The sequence below is a fragment of the Marmota monax genome, unplaced genomic scaffold (assembly GCF_021218885.2).
Source record: "Marmota monax isolate L192 unplaced genomic scaffold, Marmota_monax_Labrador192_F-V1.1 WCK01_AAM20220418_F8-fsc00165, whole genome shotgun sequence".
In the NCBI taxonomy this organism is placed as follows: Eukaryota; Metazoa; Chordata; class Mammalia; order Rodentia; family Sciuridae; genus Marmota; species Marmota monax.
The window spans coordinates 1,883,526-1,907,260 of record NW_026693851.1 but is presented as its reverse complement, the minus strand read 5'-3'; the positions used below and the strand labels follow the sequence as shown (position 1 = coordinate 1,907,260).

At 33.3% G+C, this 23,735-nt stretch overlaps 1 protein-coding gene across 1 annotated transcript in view; it reads left to right on the top strand.

Annotated features, from left to right (window-relative positions):
• Positions 1 to 217: 217 nt before the first annotated feature.
• Positions 218 to 23,735, top strand: part of Znf804b (zinc finger protein 804B) — a 95,254-nt gene continuing 71,736 nt past the window's right edge. Inside the window, exons 1-2 of the mRNA XM_058585021.1 lie at positions 218 to 262; positions 565 to 708. Coding sequence (XP_058441004.1) covers positions 218 to 262; positions 565 to 708 — 189 coding nt within the window. The remainder of the gene's footprint in view (positions 263 to 564; positions 709 to 23,735) is intronic.

The window sequence follows — 23,735 nt, the reverse complement described above, 5'->3', positions numbered from 1 at the left end:
GCCCCTGGGTTCAATCTCTGGTATCCAGAGAGAGAGAGAGAGAGAGAGAGAGACCCAAAGGCTAGACTGTCTAGCAGGAATGGATGCTTGTAGAAGATAATTAGGCTGGAGTTGGATATAAGGTTGGATATAAGGTACATCAGGCTCTAACTATAGTGTGAATGAAGGCATTCCTGGAGGAGTGTATGTACTGGATTGATTGATTGGCTGATGGTGGATGGTGAAATCACATGGAACACAAAAAGTCAATAAAGGAGATACAGTAGGAACAGAGAGAGTACTTAATTTCCAGGCAGAATCACAACCTGGAAATGGGCAACAAGAGGAAGGATGAGTAAAGACCAGGGCTTCTTTGACAGAACTCATATGTTGATTTATATGTTAGGGTTAATGCTAAACTGGAAGTTACTTCTACAGTGTCATACTTTTCCAGGAAATAATGAGTCTCACCCTAGCTTTTAGTCACAAAAGTATTAAATACCAATTTGATTAATATGATATCTGGCTATGCTATCAGAGAGAAATATAACCAATATTTTTTTGCCTTTTTTTTTTTTTTTAAAGGATTTTTCAGAGAAGGAAAAGTCCACAGCAAAGGCCCTGGAAGACGTAAAGGCAAACTTTTACTGTGAATTATGTGACAAGCAGTATCACAAACACCAGGAGTTTGACAATCATATTAATTCTTATGATCATGCTCATAAGCAGGTAAGCCAAAGTGGGGACAATCCTTCATATCCCTAGATTTATACCTTCAGAACAGAATTGGATGAATTTAGCATTATTTACTACCACCTAAGACTCTGAGGTGATATCATTTATGTCTTTTTCTTCCTTGAGAGGTTGTTTTCTGTTTAAATGTTAGGTGAGGTCATTTATCTTTTTTCCTAGAAGTACCATAAAACTGGAGGTGAACTTAGGGATGATCTAAGAGTAGACAGACTTATTTATTTTTATGTATGAAAACCAGGAACCAACAAAAACAGTAAAAATAGTGTCACACTTAAAATCACCAAACTCACCAAAGTGAGTACTAGGACAGAATCTATTGCATGATCTATTATGATCCATTTTTTTATTATTATTTAAAGATTCAAAGATCTCTAGGAGAACAACTTTCAATGATAGGTTAAAACTTCCTAAGAATATTCTTTTTAATTGTTAATTAAATTGTTAATCAAAATTGTTAATTAATAACAATTTTAATTATATAATTATTATAATTATAATAATTAATAAACCATTTTAAGTAAACAAACAAAAAATCTAAACAGACAAAGTCAAGGGCTAATAATGGCAGGTAGCAACATTTCGATTCATTTTCTTAAAAGGTCTTATATGCATCTCTGATATCAATATAGATATTCTACCCATGACTGCTAATATTATATATTTCTACTTGACTGTAAAGGAGGAGAAAATTATTCACATCCTGTTCAACTTTATCCTTGACGGTACGGAGATTTTGGCAATTTAGGAATTAGAAGTATTAGATATCACTGAATAAGAAATTCCACAAAGCCAGAGAATTCATTCTAACAGCTGTGATGCTAAAATGGACTTTATGGGATGAAATCTGTGAGTAAATCTTATACACTCTACACATAAAATATTTATTGAGAGAACATAATTTTTTAAATTTATATTTATTTAGTGTATATGAAGTATATGGCTGTTGGAAATACACAGCTGAGGAAGACACAGCTTCTGTCTTTAAGGATAAGACATGTGTATATAATTGGCTCCATTTCTCTGGCAAGAGCAAGATCAATGGAATAAATTATTCTAGGACTATAGACACCATATCCTTGTGTAAATAATAATCACCTCAAAAGTTGTTAATAATGCACATTTCTGGAATAATCCTCAGATATTCTAATTTAAGAATTCTGATATAAAGCCTAGGAACCTGTATTTTAAAATAATTAAAAATGAAGAATGTTAAAGATGTATAAAAGTGAACTGTATGTCTATTACCCAGCTTCAGTGATAATCATCTTTCATTTATGTGATCACCACTTAACCCCACCTCTAACCACTGCTACATTATTTTGAAGCAAATTTCAGACATCATAGAATTTAATCTTAAAGTATTTCAAGATATATAATGATACTTTTAAAAAATAGCATTATCATCTCTAAAATCTAACAGTAATTTGTGAATATCTTGTTTCCCTGCTTATCTCACAAATGATTTATAAATTTGGGTTCTTTAAAATCAATATCCCAAAATAATACCCTACTTTTGACATGTTAACATGTCTTTAAGTTCTTTTAACATATTTTAATTTATAGATTTTTCACTCCTTTTTTAAATCTTACTCCTTGCAATCTGTTTCCCATATTGAATATTTTGCAGAATTCTTCCTATACTTGTGGGTTTTTTTAATTTGTCCCATATTTTTCTAGTTCTTCTATGTTCTCTTCAAACTGGCTTTATAGGTAGAAATCTAGTCAAATTCAGATTTTGATTTTTTTATGACAAGAATATATTAGAGGGTGTATTAGATTTACATTGCTGTGATGAGAAAATCAATTTAAAGGAGGAAAGATTTATTTTGGCTCAGTTTATCAGAAGTTTTAGTCTATGGTAACTTGGCTCCATTTTATAAATTGATTTTATTTTTATAAATACACAATAGCGGAATGCATTACAATTCTTATTACACCTATAAAGCACAATTTTGTATATTTTTGTACATAAAGTATATTCACGCCAATTCATGTCTTTATACATGTACTTTGGTGTTTTTTTTTTACATTACAATTCTTATTACACATATATACCACAATTTTTCATATCTTTGTTTACATATAAAGTATGTTGACACCCAATTCATGTCTTCATACATGTACTTTGGATAATGATGTCCATCACATTCCACCATCCTTGCTAATCCCATGTCCCCTCTGTTTCCCTCCCACCCCTCTGCCCTATCTAGAATTCATCTATTCTATTCCTCCCATGCTCCCCCTCCCTACCCCACTATGAGTCAGCCTCCTTACATCGGAGAAAACATTTGGCATTTGTTTTTTGTTTGTTTTTTTTTTTGGGGGGGGGCGGTGGGATTGGCTAATTTCTCCAACACCATCCATTTACCTGCAAATGCCATGATTTTATTCTCTTTTATTACTGAGTAAAATTCCATTTGTATATATGCCACATTTTTTTATCCATTCATCCAGGGAAGGGCATCTAGGTTGGCTCCATTTTTACTGGGTTTGTGGTGAGGCAAAATATCAAAATATCAAGGTGGAAATCATGTAATAAAGCAAAGCTTTTCACCTTGTGGCAGACAGAAGAAAGAAAGGATCAAAGGGACCTGGGCCCTTCAAGGGCATGTCCCCAAGGTCCTACTTCCTCCAACTATGCCCCAATTTCCAAATTTCCACCAACTCCCAATAGCTCATTAAATTAATGGATGAATCCATTGATGAGATCAGAGCCCTCATGATCCAATCCCTCCCAAGACTCTCTCCTCTGTCTGCTACAGCATTGGAAATCAAACCTTCAACTGGTGAGCTTTGGGGGGGGGGGGCATTTTAGATCCAAACCATAACAGAGGGCAGATTATATCCTTCTGTAAGAAGGCAATCTCTTTGTCTCTTTTTATATAACATTAAACTGAAATAGTGGGTTCAAGTACTGTCAGCTTGAAATGATGATTCTATCATCCGTTCTTCATTTATTAAATGGAACTTCACTTAAGCATTGCTCTTCTGGGGATTTTTTTCAGGTAATCTGCAGGCGAGACTTTAAGAAAAATAAATACAATGAGTATTTATAGAATTAAAAGATGAGAGAAATTTTCTTCAAATTATGACATTTGATCTTGACCTGTGCTTTACACAGGCAGAAAGTAGATGTGAAAGAGAGGCTCCAGATAGGATGGTATTCTTGACCGGGAAAACAAAAGAAGCTGAGGTGAGGAAACAGAAGGGCATCAGGCACCTTGTAACAACTGTGGAAAGTATGTCCTACCAGGGGTGGATCCTCCACAGTCAAGACTGCATGGCACAGCATGCCCCGTACTCTGGAATTCCGTCTGATTAATTTCTTTTTTTTTTTTTTTCACTCTCCTGAATCTTATTTACAATGGCTTTCCAACATTTTGATAAAACGACCTTTTTACAATCCTAATTGCATCTACGTGCCCACATCTGTTTATCATTAGACTTATTTACATTCTAACTCTTCTGGGCATACTCTTTCATGATTGAGTTTCTGAAGTGTGCTACTGTGTTACTGATGAAAATGGAAGAATTTGGTCCCCACCTTCATGAAACTAGTAACCTCAGTAACTTTAGACAGATATATCAATAGACTTTAAAATAACTTAAATGCTTGAAACACTTAAAATTATATGCTAAATACATTTAAAAGAGAGTCCAAAACTGATTTAAGAAAAAAAGGAAGACAAATGAACTGAATTTTTGAAGAATGAATGTAAGTTAACCATGAAGTCCTCACAACATAGGGGCAGTTACAGAGCATGATACATGGAGGAGCAAATGATGCCTTCTCACTGCTAAAGTTACCATCATTCTCTTGCGGATCTCTTTGACTGTCTTTGAAACTACATCCCATTTCCTTTATTCTTCTTTTGCAATATATTTTGCATTATGTCTTCACTTCACAATCTGATTTTCACCCATTCTTATTTAGTCTCATCCTTGGCTCATTACAAGAGTGTTCTAACTAAATTCTAGTACTATTCCTGTTACAAATCAATATATCCACTATGGCCAGATTAAACTTCCCAAACTACCAGATTTGTTTTCTCCCTACCCTCCTAGGAAATCTTCAGTGGTTGGTGACTGACTTTTGAAAGTCAGAGTCTGAACTGTTGAGCCTGTCATTCAAAACCTCCACAATCTGGCTCTTGACTTCATTTCCAGATTTATCTCCTGGAACTCCAGAATTTCCCTACAGTTTTTCAAAAGACGCCTTATGTTTTCCCACCTGCTCCTCTTGGCTCAAACTCTTCCTTCTGCCTGGGATGCCCTCCCATTTTCTGACTGTCTTTTAATACATACTTTCTGCATATTTAATGTATAGATTGACAACTTATATCTGGATATTAAAGAAGCTTAAATTTCATGCAAACTGCTTTAATGCAGTTTTTCAAATTTCTTTTTACTCAAAATATGTTAATATTCTGGAGAATATTTGTACATGCTGCCTGCTTTGGGAAACATTAGAATAATTAAATTTGCTCTAGGCCTTGTTAGACTGCTTTCTTGGATAATGTTAAAATACTTCCATCTAAAGATTCATTTGGCCCAAAATATTTTGAAAATCACCTCAATTTGAGATGAAGCTGAGTTTAAAAATTTCTTTTTAAATGAAACTGATTTTTTAAGTATAGAAATAGGAAGTTTGCATTAACATAAATATACCAAAAAAGAAAAAAAAAAAAAAAGAAAAACCACCCCTGACTTTCAAAGCTAAATATGTCCATTTGGGTCTTGCTTCATTAAGAGCTCTCCTTGATAGGGGTGATCATTATCATGATGATGATGGGAATTTGGCTAAGAATAATTTTTGGCGTGAGGAGTGTGAACAGTTGCCATGAATTTATTTTCCATGTGGATCCAGAAGAAATATCTGGCCTCTTCTACTGAACTTCCAATAATATTATGGGGGTTTGGGGGTGTACTTAGAAGTAAATCCAAATTCAGATAGCATTCATTTCACTACTCATCAATAAAACAACTTGAATCTAGAAGTAAAATAGTATTTGAATTTTCCTTTGGCTTTTCCTTCATTTATTTATAAGCACTATGTATATTTCAGTTTAATAAGTGATTTCTAAAGTTTTCTTGTTTTCTATATCTAAATAGCAGTATTAAATGTTTATTTTATTGTAAAAATGATATTATCATTCATAGTGAAATTGTAATTCTAGACAAATGAGTCAATATGTAACTTTAAAGAATAAAGTAAGATAGCCTGAGATTTGCCGAATTAAATGAATTTCATTGGACATTTAATAGTTTTGTGTAACTTGAAAAACATTAAGCTATTTTGGGGGGGTATTATTTGTGGAGAAAGATAGTTTATCAGTAACATAGCTGAGGGTTTGTTTTTTTTTTCCTCTCCAATGAGGAAAAATAATGACTTTTCTAGCTTTGACAGCCTCTCTATACACAGCTCACGTTTTTTGGAAACAACACAGTTATTTTAGCTATTGCCTTGAACATCTTATAATCCTGTGTAAACTTTGAGCATTATTCCTAAAAGCAATTTGAATGTGTATACAAATTACAATCACTTGGACAAAAATAGCACAGTAACTATTAATAAAACTAGAATGTCAATAATAATTAATTTCTTGTGAGACCATCTTCAAGCCATAATCCCTTTCTCAAGACTATTAGGTGCAAATATTTTATACAGAAATGAATAGTGCACCTTCACATGCAGCTGAAGACTCTCCTGTCCCAGAAACACCCAGGCTTATTTCAATTTAAAACAAAAATGAGCTGGAGCTCTATACAATTAACCCACAAAAATCGTTTCCATATTAAAAGCAAACCCACTTTTAGATCCTTCATGTGTGCCTCTTAATCCTCCTAATCTCCCTTTGCTTCACAATAGGATTTATTTTCACTCAGGAGGAGCCATCACTTGTGAAGCATAGATCTGAACTCCAACTGATTCATTCTTAAAATATTGTTTTGGATTCTCCCCATCTCTACATGCTCCAGGTAAAATATCAAAATAAGTCTATCTTTGTCACCTTGACTCCAAGAGAAAAAGAACACCCCAGTCACTACTAAAATAATTCAATCTGATTATCTCTTGCTTTGCTCACACAGTTGGATTTAAATTGTCTCCTCCACCTATTACTCAAATTGCCCCAATAATATTTTTCAGAAGAACAATTTAAGTTACTAATACTTGTAATGTGGCCAAAAAAAAAAAAAAAGTCAAAGTCCAGGTGATTTTTAGGGTCAGCAAGATAAAAAAATAGACCGGAGTGTCTGGAAGGAACACCCCAGGAATCATAGTGTCATACTTACTGCCTGCTTCGTTTTGCATTGTATAAACCCACAGTTCTAGTTGGGTTGGATGTGTGCCTTCCTGGAACCACCCAGTGGTCCTTGGAAACTCTGTTAGCAAAGAATTATAAGAGCAAAGAACCAAAGCCAATCTTGGCTCCCTGCTCATGTTCCACTCTTTCAAATTACTTCTTTCATCTTGGGTAAGAGGCTTTTTGATCTAAAGTTTGTCCACTAACAGAAAAATAAATTTAAAATCTATATTCTGGTTCTTCTGTCTCTCTGACATGCCAAGTACTTAGCATAGGGCACTTCAATAGCTATCCTCTCTGTGTGGAATATGCTTTCATCTGACCTTCAAATTTCTGGTTCCCCTCTTTATTTGCCTCTTGGTTTGAATATTACCTCTTCAGCTGGACCTTCCTTTTTCACCCTAACTCAAGTGGCCAGTTGCTATTTTTCTAAATCCTAATACTCCCTTGGGATCATCAGTGATGATGATGATGGCAGAGTCAGCTGAATCTCTCTCCAGAGCCAGTTCCATATGGAAGAATTTTGGGAGCTCTTTGTTTAGCCATTGTTAGCTTGATATCAGCTGTAATGGGAGATACTGTAAATCAGAGCTTCTTAAGTTTAGTTTGGTTTTCTTAGAGAGTTGATATACAAGCACAAAATTGCTTATCACTCCATAAAATGAAAAAAAAAGTTAGTTTTTACATTTTTTTGTTCTCCCACCCACTTCCTATCATCAATCTCACCAAGGGAAAGGTACTTTTGGTTCTAATGCCACTGTATTTCTAGAACTTAGAAGAATATATCTGGCACATAGTAATAGCTATATGAATGTTTGAAGCATGAATGAGAAGTTAAATAAGTGAACTTCTAGATTAGTCCATTTCATTCTGTCTTATATCAGTATGTTCTACCCGTTGTTAGAGTTTAGATATGGGTTGTCCCCCAAAAGCTTGTGTGTGAGACAATTCAATAAAGTTTTGAGTTGAAATGACTGGGTTATGATAACCTTAACTTAATCAATGCATTAATCCACTGATAGGGATTAACTGGATGGTAACTGTAGGTAGGCAGGGTGTAACTGGAAGAGGCAGATCACTGGGTGCATGCCTTTGGGGTTATATTTTATAGGTGAGGAGAGCTCTTTCTCTCTACTTCCTGGTACTATGCTCGCAGATGCTTTCCTCTTCCACACACTTCTGCCCTGATGTTCTGCCTCACCTCCAGCCCTGAGGAATGGAGTCAGCCATCTATGGATTAAGACCTCTGAAACCATGACACCCACAAATAACTTTTCCTCCTAAAATTGTTGTTCTTGTCAGGTGTTTTGGTCACAGAAGCAAAACAAAACAAAACAAAAAACTGACTTAAAACATTCTTCATTCATTAATCACCACTTAAATAGAGTGAATAGTGAATATTACACAAACAAGATCAGGTCCTTAACCTCAAGTTATTTATAATTATTGAGGGAAAGCTGTTTCAAAAGCATACTGATATAATGTACCACCCTAAAAAGTTTAGACGTAACTATTTAAAACTGCAAGTCTTCAAGGGCTTTTAAGCAAGCAGATAGTATGAACAAATTTGTGATTTAGAAAAGTAATTCTAAAAGCAGTTTAAGGATAGGGATACAAAGAGAGCTTGTTTCTATGGTCAGATGGGCATTTATGAGTCCCAAAGAGATGATGGGAGTCTATTTAGACAGAGATGGGAAAAGGAAGAGGTAGATATAAAAATCATCAGCATCTTACAAAATATGAACCCATGCTATACATTATTGATCAATTAGACTCAAATTTGTGGGATTTTTTTAAAAAATAGGCTGCCAAATATAAAAAGAATGATTCTACCTAGTTTTGACATAATGTGGAAAAATATTCCTTGTGAGAGTGAAAAATATTTCAATTCTTTTGATGTTCTACTCTTGATTATTTATCAAATGCCTGGAAACATAAATTTGTCCAATCAGTAGTTCCATTTTATATGTATTCTAGGAAAGTATCAGATGAATTCCAAAGCTTCATATGGAAAGGTATTTAAAGTAGAAAAACACTGGAAGTAATCTAAACATACAATCAAAAGCATGACCAAATACAGGAGAAATATGAACAAATTAAAATTACGTTTAAGTCTACATCTTATATGAAATTTATTCTTAAAAGTGGTGCTTGAATACTTATTTATATGTATCAAATGCAATGAATACAGAAGTAAGAAACAATAGGTAAAAGTTTTTAATAATAATTTAGTTCATATGTTTTCAAGTAAGTTTCTAAATATTTACTGTCAAATCACAAACTTAACAATTGAAACAAAAAAAGCAGTTATGCCGTCCTATTCTGCCTTCATATTTTCATTTAATTCTGTGTCTCAACAGTTCATGACAGTTCATAGAGACCTGAATGTATTGTGTTGTTACATGAATACTCAAAATTTGTATTGTTGTGACTTATAAATATTTCCAAAGCTAAGCTTCAAAAAGGTGCTACAATTACTTTATTATTATATTTTATTTCTTATATAACTACTTTTGCCTGAAGGTAGAAATAAACTGCCTCTTCCGTGTGCCCACTATTGAATCATTAATTTATACCTGAATTTTCTACCATTTATAAGAACAAAATTTTATTCAAAAGTGTTAGATAAATTGAATAAGTCTGTTTTGCTCCCATCTGTCTTTAGAGACAGCCATGGAACAATCCTCTTTGTGCCTCCATCTGTACACTTGAGTTCAGGCAGCTGCATAGATGTTGTTCTGGGGCTTGTTTTAATCCTCATTTTGTGAATGCCTCTGCTTCTGAATAATATCCCCTGTTTCTTTGAGCTAATCCTATATCTCATTTTATTTCCTCCTTTTGGTGGAACCTATGTACTAGAAGCTAAGGAAGTATACCTATAAGATAAAATTTATATTGGGAACTTGGTGTATCAGGAAAAGTCAATGTGCTTATTCTACTCTCAAGCTGGATTTATTTTTTAACTGGGTTGCATATTTCAATGCTGCTATTAAAAAGTGCTGTAAAATATTGAATACTTTTCCTTTCTTTCTGGAAGGAAAGATTTTTCATTTTTTCTTAAAATGAATAGTCATTTAGTGACTGCTGTAGGCCATGCACTGTTCTAAATGCTGGAGATATGGTAAGGAAGAAACCAGACAATCATTCCTATCCTTAGGAGCTAACATCATTCTAAGTATGGAAAACAGAACAGGAACAACAAAACAAGAAAAACAATGTGCAGGACATTATATAGTTCCATATACTAGGGAGAAAATAAAAGAGTGTGATATATAGGAAGTGCTGTGGGGTTTGCTATTAATTAGAGGTTTTAGTGACAATCTTTATTAGAAGGCGATTGATTATGCACAAGGGCTTAAAGGACATGAAGGAGGAATCCACACAGTCTTTACTCCGAGAGAGTGTTCCAGGGAGAGGAAATGCTGAATGCAGTTTGGAAAACAGGAACCCAAGATGGCAACTTTCTGCAATGCCTTGCTTTGGTATAAGTCTCTCTGCAATTACCATGCAGGGCATTCCCTGGGATCTTTCCATTTGGACAATTATGTCACTTATTACTTCTCTATTCTTCTGTACCTTTTTCAAAATCTTCCAAAATTAATCTATTAAATTTCTTATTCTGCTTACTATTTTTAATGTCTTAGTATTGAATGTCAATATTCTGAAATATTTTTTACAATTTTATCTTTAAATTTTTCTACCTAAAAAAATTTTCAACTGCATCCATATGTTAAGAGAAAGAGTGTGAGCAAGCACACATGTGGGTGCACATGCTTGAGTTTATCTGTGGTTGACATGATAGCAGTTTTTCTTAAATACGTTGCCGGATTTGATTTCATTCTTATTTAAAGCAGAGGGATCAGGAATCAAGAATTTGTTTGGAACATTGCTGTGCATGGGTTGGTTTGTCAAACGCCTCAATATAGTATGATAGGGTGATAATTCATATTTTTCATTTGTCCAAGTGTCAATATTCAATCTTTTGGAATCCATAAAAGTAAGGAGGTTAAAGTCTTGCCATAGGCAAAATTTTATTTAATCTTCTTATTTTAAATGTTTCATACCTGATCCCTAAGTAGTACCAGCTGTCCTTAATACTAGAATTTACCTGGTTTGGTTTCTCCAGAGTGATTCTCCAGGATCTTCTGCCAGAGTAGGCTAGGGGACCTATGCCACAATTGCTCATTTGCAGGTTTAGATAATTCTTCCACTTTAGGTTTCAGTCTCTACTTTCTCCACAGTTCTCATTCACTATAAGGAGTTTGTGGGATTATTGTCAGCTTCTCTTCAGTTCAACTGTGGTATGCCTTGTTTGTTATATTTGCAATTCTTCTCCTCTATTTCTTCTTTCCTTCCTCCTCACCCCTTCCCTCCCTCCCTCCCCCCCCCTCTTTCTTTTATTGGCTAATAAATAACTCTTTGTTTCTTAGTCAATAGGGGAGTGCTACCTTCCTCTGTAATTAATCATTACAGTTCCTGTAATAATGAAATGAGAAAAAATGCTTACCATCTCCTTAGCCAGTGCCTAGCATATAATAATGACCCAACAGAACTGAGAAAGATCTATTTTACATGTTACACTTTCCAATGAAGACTTAAGATCAGTTTCTCAAGAACATTGTGAGAAAGATTATTTCATTAAATGACAGAAACTGAAGGACCTTTTATAATCTCTGAAATTAGAATGTACAAATATTTAAATAAATGGAGTATTCTTTCATTTAATTTAATCTTCGGTCTAGAACAGGCAGTAAAAAAATAATAATAATTTTCTGTTGGTTGTAGATCCTTAAAATCATAATCTCTAGTTGGTCAATTATACTCACATCTTGAGCACAATTTAGGAACTTTATTTTAATGTAGGGAGCAGATATTAGACACCATTAAAAACTATCCAGCAGAGACTTGGTTCTTTAACACACTTGAGTTTTTTTTTGTTTTTGTTTTTTTTTTTTTTCATCAGCAGATCCATAGAATGATATTTACTGGCCTATTCTGTTGTTTTACCAACTTACGTTCTAACAAAAATATTGGACAAATGAAAATAGTTCGATACTGAGTAAAACACAAATCATGTCTAATTAAATAGAACTGTAATGCTTAATGATAGCTCCTAGTATCCCATTGTTGAAGATTTATAAATGGCCATTTAATCCTCCTTATCTATTATGTACTATTGAGCATCCATTGAGTACCTGTACTGAATGAGCTGCTCCATATAACACTCTAAATTAAATACTGCTAGTTTAAATAATAAGAGTATAGTCATTGTAATAATAATAATAAAAAAGCATTTCAGAGCTGTGGATCAAGCTCAAGCTCATAGTCTACTCATTAATGATAAAGCCAAAGGATAAGAAGAGGAATGATACTTCATATGTACATCATTTAATTCATTTCTGTCCACGTAGTTTCCAGTCAACTGTGCCAATCACATTTGCAGTCATTGAATAATTCATTCTTATAGTCATTTATTTTAAAAATATTGTTTGTTCTAGGTATTCTGTATTCTACAGAAGCAAAAATAGAAAAGCACATCCAGTTTTTGTTCATCTTATAAGGAGTTTCAAGAAAAAGACTAAAGAATCAGAAAAAAAACTGAAGAAACTAAAAATTCAATAACTTTTTTGATTTGTTAGAGAAATGAGGTTACACGATGAACTGCTTCCCCTCCAAATGGGAAAGACAGACAGACCAACACAGAGAATAACAACTTACCAAAGTTAAAACCTTGGAGAGAAACTTCCATGGGAACTGGCACTAAAATAGGAAAACCTAAGCCATAAATGATACATTTTTGAATGTACCATGTGGAAAACTTTTAAGAGTTAAAAATTCCAGAGTGGGACTCTTAGGCCCCCAGATTTTTGTGAGTGTTATCTTCAAGAGAAAACCTCTTTCTCAGAGTGAAGATGAATTTAAAAATATACAAAAAAAAAAAAAAAAAAAAACTTGTGTTACTGGTAGAGGGATAAAAAAGTAGTCTTCAAAAAATACTCACAGAACTTTCTGGTCTCAAGACCTGCCCTCAAGGGACTCTCTTCTCAAAGAGCCTCACCAACCTTGGAGATGAGAAATATCCAGCCATGTCCCTTTCTAGTTCCTGAATGGGGGAGGGATATAGCAAACACCAGTCTCCTCCTAGCTTTGTTTCTCACCTAATTTGGAGGCTGAGGTGGTGGGGAGAACCATCTTGGAAAAGTACTTGTGAGGATCACAGGCCAAGGGATGGCTGAAGATTAGACCTAATCACAGGACTACAGAATGTCTTCCCCTCTAACATCCCAATACCTTACCACTTCATCAGTAAAACTTCTCAATATTGGCAGAGGAATACAACTAAAAGTACTATACACTTTGGTATTCTTTATAACATCTCTAGAAAAATCCAAAGATAATAGACGAGACTGAAGCAAGGACATCAGGGGAAATATTAGCTTCTGGAAACTGGAGCTACAACAGTTAACATAGCCTAACCCCTTGTCAGATAAGAATAAAACCTCATATCAATGACCTGTTTACTTTGATTGCTTTTATTCAGTACCTCACATCTGACTTTCAAGAAAACAACTGCAAAAGATGCTAAAAGACAAAAAGACTAAAGAGTAAGAACAAACATCAGAATCAGAAACTGTTGTAGCAGAAATGTTGCATTTATCAGACTGAGAATTTAAAACAATTATGATTAATATGCTAATGGCTCCAAAGAAAAATTGAGCAACATGCCAGAGAGAAGTTGTTTCATATAAACAGAAAGATACAAACTCTAAGAGAGAGTCAAAGGTAATGTTAAAAGTTATATAATATATATTTAATTCTGTAATGCAAATAGCCAAGGAAAGAATTAGGGAGCTTTACAAATGTCAATAGAAACATCCCAAATGAAAAATCTTAAAGAAAAAGTTAAAAAAAATATTGTAATAGCTAAGGATTGTGAGAAAGTGACAAAGATCTAACATACATAAAATAGAAATACCAGAAGAAGAATAAAGAAGAGAGGAAGAAAAGGAATGGAAGGAGGAAGAGAAACAGGAAAGGAGAAAGGAGGGAGTACAAATATTTGAATCATGACTCAGAATTTCTCCAGAGAGAAACAAAGATTTACAGATCCAGGAAGTTCAGAGAACACAAGTCAGAATAAATACTGAGAAACTTCATCTACCAATACCATATTTAAACTGAAAAAAAAATCAAAGACAAAAACAAAATCTTGAAGAAAGCCATGGGAAGGAGATACCTTAGCCATGGATGAATAAGTCTAAATATTAAATTGTATTTCAGAAGTCATGCATGCCATCAAGAAGAGTAGAGCAATATATTTTAAATGGTGAAGAAAAAAAACTCACCAATCTAGAATTTTGTATTTAGCAGGATTATTATTCAGAAGTAAAGAAGAACACAGATTGAGATAATTTGTCATCAGTATGCCTACCTGCAAGAAATACTGAACTTCTTCAGGAAGAAGGTAACTATATAGATCAGAAACTTGCATCTGAATAAAGAAAGGAGGAACTATAGAGAAAGAATAAGTGAAGGTGAAAATTACTTTTCTTATTTTTAACTTGTCTAAGATAACTGTTCAAGATGTAATAGCACCAATATATTCAGTGATTGTGTTTTTTGATAACTAAAATGAATGATATTTTATGAGGAACAGGAGGGTAAAATTAGTGATACTTTGTCATAAGATATTTGCCCTATATATTAAGTTGTAGAGAGAGTTATTTGCAGGTAAGCTTGGATAAGCTGTAAATGTAAATTGCAAATCAAAGGGCAACCACTTAAAGAAGTAAAAAAAAAAAGAATTAATATGCTGAGAGGAGAAACAGAATCATATACAATGAAAATTAAACATAAAAGACATAGAAAGAGTGTAAGACAAAATGAAAAAAATACAGAGAGAAAACCATAACAAACATGGTAGACATTAGCCTAACTATATCAATAATAACATTAAATATACAAGATCTAAAATATACCAAGTAAAAGACAGAGACTGTCATTGTTCATTAAAAAAGACCCAACTCTATGATGTTTACCAGAAAACTTTCAAATGTAAAGATATGATGTATTGAAACTAAATCAACAGAGAACATATTCAAAAGAGAATCAGAGTAGTTTTAATAATTTCTGACAAAACTGACCCACAAATAAACAAAATTTTCAGAAACTAAGAGGGGAAATACATAATGATAAAGAGATCATATCTCTAAGAAGATAAAACTAAGCTTCATTTGTGTGCATGTGTCTAATAAAAAAAATAATAATTTGTGGCCCCAAACTAATAGAACCTGGGAGAAAAAGTGAACCTAGTATCATAGTTTGAAAAAAAATTGCTCTGTCTGTAATTGACAAATCTTATAGGCAAATCACCAGTAAGACCATGGTTGAACTGAAAAAATGACATCAAACAATCAGACATAATTGATCTATAGAAAATGTCATACAATAGCATAAGAATATACAAGTTTGCAGGAAATATTCCACGTTTGTAGGAAACATTCACCAAGACAGTCCACACTGTGTTTTAAAACATACTTTAAAAATATTTTTATTATAATACATACAAAATAGGATGTCAGACATAATCTAATCATACTAGCAATCAATAAATGATGGCTGAAAATCCCCCAAATCCTTGTAGATTAAACAGCATACTCAAAAATGAAAAATATTTCAAACTAAGTGAAAGTCAAAATTCAACTTTTTAATGGGATATGGAAAAAGAGTGCTTAGAAAAAAATTATAACATTGAATATTATATCAGAAAAGAAGAAAGTCTTAAATCAATGACCCAAGCTCTTATAGTAAGAAGTACAAAAAGAAGAACATATTAAATCCAAGCTAAACTGAAGAAAAGAAATTTAGAGCAAAAGTCGATTACATTGAAAACAGAATTCAGTAAAGAAAATTAATAAAATTAAAAACTGATTCTTAGGGGAAAAAACAGCAAATTGATAAATGTCTAACTAGATTAAAAATAGTAAAGGGACAAATTATCAACATTCAAAATGAAATAGAAGTCCTCACTGTGGATCCAATACACATTGTAAATATAATAAAGTAATATTATGTGCAAATTTCTGCCCACAAATTTGATAGTCTGAGTGAAATAACTTCAAAATAAACATTTTTCTTAGAAATAAACAGGGTATTATATAATGAATGATAAGGGGATCATACCTTCAAGAAGATTTTTAAAAATCTTTATGTGTAAGCATGTGTTTAACAAAACAAATCAAAACATATGATGCAAAACTAATAGAACTTCAAGGAGAAATAGAAGAATCCATTATTATAGTTGGAGATACCAAATTCCTCTATCAGTAATTGACAGATCTTATAGGCAGGACGTCAGTAAGATCATGATTAAAACTTAAAAGACACAAGTTACCAAAACTTGTACATAGAGAAATAGATAATCATAATGGGACTCTATCAATTAAAGATATTGAATCAATAATTAATGACCTTCAAATGGAGAGATTCAATGAGCACAAAAACAACACAGGCCCAAACGAGTTCTACCTAACATATAAGGAAAGAATCATGCCCATTTCTCACAATCTCTTCCAGAAAATAGAAACATGATCATTTCCTAATTCATTCTATAAAACCAACATCTTCCTAATACTAGGAGGCAAAGACATTTCAAGTAAAGAAAACTATAGAGCAATATATCTTATGAATGTACATGCAAAAAATCTTAACAAAATTTCAGAAAATCTAATTCAACAATATTGAAAATATTATACACTGGGACCAAGTGGGATTTTCTCCAGCCATACAATGCTGGTTCAACATTTTAGAAACCAGTTAATATAGTCCAACATGTCAACAAATTAATAAGAAAATTCACAGAATCATATCAATGTTTATGGAAAGAGCATTTGATAACACCCACTCATGAAAAAAAAATTTAGAAAACTGGGGACTGGAAGTGTAGCTCAGTGATAGAGAACTTGACTAACATGCACAAGATGCTAGGTTTTATTTCCAGTACACACACAAAAAAATTAAAATGTTCATGAAACAAAGAGTAGATGAGATTTGATAAATATTATCTGACTGGTAACATCATGCTTACTGGAAAGAAACTAAATGCTTTCCCACTCAAAACAGGAACAAGGCAAGACAATTCATTTTTAGTTCTCCTGTTCAACATGGTACTAAGTAAATCAATACATAATGCAATAAAACAATTATAGAAAACAAAAGATCTGTAGTAAAACTGTCATTCTTATAGATGAAATAATTGTTATCTACAAAGAATAAATCATCATGAAACTCATAGTAATTATAGCAAGGTTTTGGAATATAAAGTTAATATAAGATAGCAAATTGCTTTCTTATTAACAATGACCAATCAAAATTTAAAATTAAGAACACAATACCATTTATTTTAGACCCCAAATACCAAAAACTTAAGTACAAATTTAATAAAATATGCATAAGACCTGTATGCAAAACTATAAAACTTTGATGAAGTAAATGATAAAAGTCCACATAAACAGAGAAACATGAGTAAGAAGATTCAATATTGTCAAAATGTCTGTTCATCCTAACTGGGTCTACAGATTCCATGCATTTTGGATCAAAACTTCAGCTGCTCTGTAGATATTGACAAATTAATTCTAAAGACCATGTGGAAAAGTGGGAGACTCAGATTAGCTTATTATATATTGAAGGAGAAGAACAAAGATGGAGGACTGACACTTTTCAGTTTCAAAACTTATTGTAAAGTTATAGTAAATGGAACAGTGTGGTATAGCCAAACAAATGGATAGATAATCAATGGAACATAAAAGAGAGCTCAAAATAGACTTACACAATGTGAGTCAACAGATATTTGACAAAGACAAAGGCAATTCAGTAGAGAAAGAATAGTCTGACATCCACATGCCAAGGAGTTAAAAAAAAAAAAGATCTAATTCAGATTTTATGCCTTTCACAAAATTCTTAGTAGTAGACCTGATACAAAAAAGATATGACTTTGCCTGACATGAATTCTACTCACAATTTTGATGAACACATAGATGCCATTGACTGTAAAAATAATTGTTCAATCTTTGAAAGGAGATATTGTCAATTAAAAAAACATTCCATAAATTGCCTATGTCTTTGAATTTACACGTTATTAAAATATATGTTTTAGAAGTGATTAAATATGAAGTGATGAAATATACTGAGCAATCTCATTTTATTGTGAAACCTCTCAGAATGACCAGTGGACTTTACACATGCAAAATGTGGTAAGTTTTGCTTTCAAAAAATCACTCAGGATGAAACATGAATGATGAAGTAGAAAGTTAGAAAATTGACATAAACTGAATAATAAGGCAGAGGACTTTGGTAGACATACAAGTAAAGTCTGATATAGGACTGTTTCAGGTTGAAGCCATGGGAACAAGAAAGAAACATCCTAGTTTGGGGAGAATGAAGAAAGTAGGATTTATTGGGTTTATAATAATTTATCTTCAAATTCTGACACTCATATCTCAGTGTTAGACTCCTTTCAGAGTGGTAAAATATCTTCATTACATAAGAATACAGATGGAAGACAATATCTGATCCATAACTATTAATAAATTTTATTGCCAACAGAGATAGTATATGCAATTGATTCAGCTTCCACCTGCATTCAATACAAATACAAATACCAGAGAAGATAGCTTCAATATTCACTGGAGTCTTAAGAAGAAGCACAGAAAGGAGTTTCTCTGAAAAGCACCAATCAAATCCCAAAACTCTTCATTAATTTCCTTATTGCTTCCTTTTCTTTATGTCAGTCCATACTCATATTTATTTTTGCATATATTTGTGACACAATTGCATATGTGCTTTATGGTGATCATAAACAGTAAATTCACTGTTTTCATTATCATTTTAGTTATTCAAATTTGATTGTCTAAAAGAATCTCTAGACTTTTACAAAAATCAATATTCAACCATTATCACAAATGTGCAGTGGTATCTCCTTAATATTTGAGTCCCTTAAAGACTAATGATGTAGGGGCTGGGGATGTGGCTCAAGTGGTGGCGCGCTCGCCTGGCATGCGTGCGGCCCGGGTTCGATCCTCAGCACCACATACAAACAAAGATGTTGTGTCCACCGAAAAATAAATAAATATTAAAAAAAAAAAAAAAAAAAAAAAAAAAAAAAAAAAAGACTAATGATGTAGAACATATTTTCCATTTATTTATTTGACAATATTATATTTCCTTTTGTGAAGTTTCTGTTCATGTTTTGCTCATTTTTTAAATTGGATCATTCATCATATTGAATTTTAAGGGTTTTTATATATGTTTTAGATACAAATCCTTTTGTAGGATTTTCAAATATTTTCTCCCAGGCTATGTTTTGTCTTTTCCTATTCTTAATAGAGTTATTTGAAAGTAGGATATACTTATTTTTTAACTTTTAGCAAAGTTTTTTTTTCTTTTAGTGAATTTGTTTGTACCATCATATGTAATGAATCTCTACATGAGATTGCAAAGATTTTCTGTATTTATGTTTTCATATTTTCAGCTTTTTATCTAATTTCTTCTTGACTCGATTTCTTTATATTTTCCCACTTCATGTATGTTATAAAATTTGTTGACATATAACATTGTACACAATATTTTCTTTTTGGGGGGTGGGGGGGGGCCGGGGATACTGGGATTGAACTGAGGAGCACTCAACCACTGAGTCACATTCCCAACATTATTTTGTATTTTACTTAGAGACAGGATCTCACTGAGTTGCTTAGCATATCACTTTTGCTGAGACTGGCTTTGAACTGGAGATATCTTGCCTCAGCCTCCGAAGCCACTAAGATAACAATATTTTCTTATAATACTTTTGCTAGTACTTTTTTTCATTTTTTAATGATTTGTATCTCTTATTTTTATTTTTTTGGTAAATCTAGATAAAGATTTATCAATATTGCTGATATTATAAAAAATAACTTTTTATTTTTTCTCATTTTAAAACATTTTTACATGTGATTGATTTCTGAACTTGCTGTGCTTTTGTAACAAACTACTTTTCACTTAATGTTTTATTTGTTCTTTTTTATCTAATAATATTTTACAAATGCCGATCTGGTAGAGTAACTATGAGTTATTAAAGTGATTCCGTAGGTGAACTGATAAAATTGCATGAGATCCTAAGAGTTTGACTCACAAAGTGATTATGAAGAGAAAAATAAATGCATAAAAGAAGATTTTAATAAATATCATTTTAATAAGTATTTAGCAAACATGGAGTTGAGATTTTCTTGTTTAGTATTCGTTGTTACAATTTGAACTCCAGTATGAAGTTTAAATATATGCTTATGTGATTTGGTCCTACTATGAAAGAAAAGAAACCTGAATACATCCCCTTTGAGGGGGTAGGTTGGGGACACACGGAAAAACAGCCAGGTTTTTCTTAAGAAGTAGTGCACATTTATTCTAGTACACAGAGTACAATCCTCAGTGTTTTAGATAATGGAGTTTGAATTCTTTAAATTTAAAGATAAAGTTATATCTGTAAAAAGTGAACTGATCAACTTAGCCGTGAAGACATCTCAGTAAACAATTACAATCTTCAAGTTAAGCAATATGACTTTTTGACTTACACCCCAAGAAAATTATAAAATATGTATTTAGATGATAATAATGAACTTGCTTTAAATGTGGAATTATTAAATATTAAGTCAATTAGCTGGTGAACTGTGTAGATCTAAGATGATTCCCTTTTCTTAGGAATTACTACATTATGAGAGTCTCTTCTTTTTTATTTTGGCAAATCTCTTATTTTTGCAATAATTAGCCAAATGGGAGAAAGTGTATCAATAAATTTACCAATACTCAATCTCCGGAGTATCTAAGGACTCTTGAACTCAAATTAGGTTTTTTTTTTTTCCTTTAATTTTTATTGTTTGTTGTTCAAAACATTACATAGTTCTTGACATATCATATTTCACACTTTGATTCAAGTGGGTTATGAACTCCTATTTTCACCCCGTATACAGATTGCAGCTTCACATCGGTTACACATCCACTGTTTTACATATTGCTATACTAGTGTCTGTTGTATTCTGCTACCTTTCCTATCCTCTATTATCCCCCATCCCCTCCCCTCCCATCTTGTCTCTCTACCCTATCTACTGTAATTCATTTCTCCCCCTTGTTTTTTTCCCCTTTCCCCTCACTTCCTCTTGTATGTACTTTTGTATAACCCTGAGGGTCTCCTTCCATTTCCATGCAATTTCCCTTCTCTTTCCTTTTCCCTCCCACCTCTCACCCCTGTTTAATGTTAATCTTCTTCTCATGCTCTTCCTCCCAACTCTGTTCTTAGTTACTTTCCTTATATCAAAGAAAACATTTGGCATTTGTTTTTGAGGGATTGGCTAGCTTCACTTAGCATAATCTGTTCTAATGCCATCCATTTCCCTGCAAATTCTATGATTTTGTCATTTTTAATGCAGAGTAATACTCCATTGTGTATAAATGCCACATATTTTTATCCATTCCTCTATTGAAGGACATCTAGGTTGGTACCACAGTCTTGCTATTGTGAATTGTGCTGCTATGAACATCGATGTAGCAGTGTCCCTGTAGCATGCTCTTTTTAGGTCTTTAGGGAATAGACCGAGAAGGGGAATAGCTGGGTCAAATGGTGGTTCCATTCCCAGCTTTCCAAGAAATCTCCATACTGCTTTCCAAATTGGCTGTACCAATTTGCAGTCCCACCAGCAATGTACAAGTGCACCCTTTTCCCCACATCCTCGCCAGCACTTGTTGTTGTTTGACTTCCTAATGGCTGCCAATCTTACTGGAGTGAGATGGTATCTTAGGGTGGTTTTGATTTGCATTTCTCTGACTGCTAGAGATGGTGAGCATTTTTTCATGTACTTATTGATTGACTGTATGTCCTCCTCTGAGAAGTGTCTGTTCAGGTCCTTGGCCCATTTGTTGATTGGGTTATTTGTTATCTTATTGTCTAATTTTTTGAGTTCTTTGTATACTCTGGATATTAGGGCTCTATCTGAAGTGTGAGGCGTAAAGATTTGTGCCCAGGATGTAGGCTCCCTATTTACCTCTCTTATTGTTTCTTTTGCTGAGAAAAAACTTTTTAGTTTGAGTAAGTCCCATTTGTTGATTCTAGTTATTAACTCTTGTGCTATGGGTGTCCTATTGAGGAATTTGGAGCCCGACCCCACAGTATGTAGATAGTAAGCAACTTTTTCTTCTATCAGACGGCGTGTCTCTGATTTGATATCAAGCTCCTTGATCCATTTTGAATTCACTTTTGTGCATGGCGAGAGAAAGGGATTCAGTTTCATTTTGTTGCATATGGATTTCCAGTTTTCCCAGCACCATTTGTTGAAGATGCTATCCTTCCTCCATTGCATGCTTTTAGCCCCTTTATCAAATATAACAAAGTTGTAGTTTTGTGGATTGGTTTCTGTGTCCTCTATTCTGTACCATTGGTCCACCTGCCTGTTTTGGTACCAGTACCTTGCTGTTTTTGTTACTATTGCTCTGTAGTATAGTTTGAGGTCTGGTATCGCTATACTGCCTGATTCACACTTCCTGCTTAGTATTGTTTTTCCTATTCTGGGTCGTTTATTTTTCCATATGAATTTCATAATTGCTTTATCTATTTCTATAAGAAATGCCATTGGGATTTTGATTGGCATTGCATTAAACCTATAGAGAACTTTGGGTGATATCGCCATTTTGATGATGTTAGTTCTGCCTATCCATGAACAGGGTGTATTTTTCCATCTTCTAAGATCTCTTTCTATTGCTCTCTTTAGGGTTCTGTAGTTTTCATTGTATAAGTCTTTCACCTCTTTTGTTAGGTTGATTCCCAAGTATTTTATTTTTTTTTGAGGATATTGTGAATGGAGTGGTTGTCCTCATTTCCATTTCAGAGGATTTGTTGCTGATATACAGGAATGCCTTTGATTTATGCGAGTTGATTTTATATCCTGCCCATTTGCTGAATTCATTTATTAGCTCTAATAGTTTCTTTGTAGACCCTTTTGGGTCTGCTAGGTATAGAATCATGTCAACTGCAAATAGTGATAATTTTAGTTCTTCTTTTCCTATTTTTATGCCTTTAATTTCTTTCGTCTGTCTAATTGCTCTGGCCAGTGTTTCGACAACTATGTTGAACAGAAGTGGTGAGAGAGGGCATCCCTGTCTTGTTCCAGATTTTAGAGGGAATGCCTTCAATCTTTCTCCATTTAGCATGATGCTAGCCTGAGGCTTAGCATAGATTGCTTTTACAATTTTGAGGTATGTTCCTGTTATCCCTAGTTTTTCTAGAGTTTTGAACATAAAGGGATGCTATACTTTTCTACATCTATCGAGATGATCATATGGTTCTTATTTTTAAGTCTATTGATGTGGTGAATAACATTTATTGATTTCCGTATATTGAACCAGCCTTGCATCCCAGGGATGAATCCTACTTGATCATGGTGCACAATTTTTTTGATATGTTTTTGTATGCGATTCGCCAGAATTTTATTGAGGATTTTTGCATCTAGGTTCATTAGAGATATTGGTCTGTAGTTTTCTTTCTGTGATGTGTCTTTGTCTGGTTTAGGAATCAGGGTGATGTTGGCCTCGTGGAATGAATTTGGAAGTTCTCCCTCTTTTTCTATTTCCTGAAATAGCTTGAAAAGTATTGGTATTAGTTCCTCTTTAAAGGTTTTG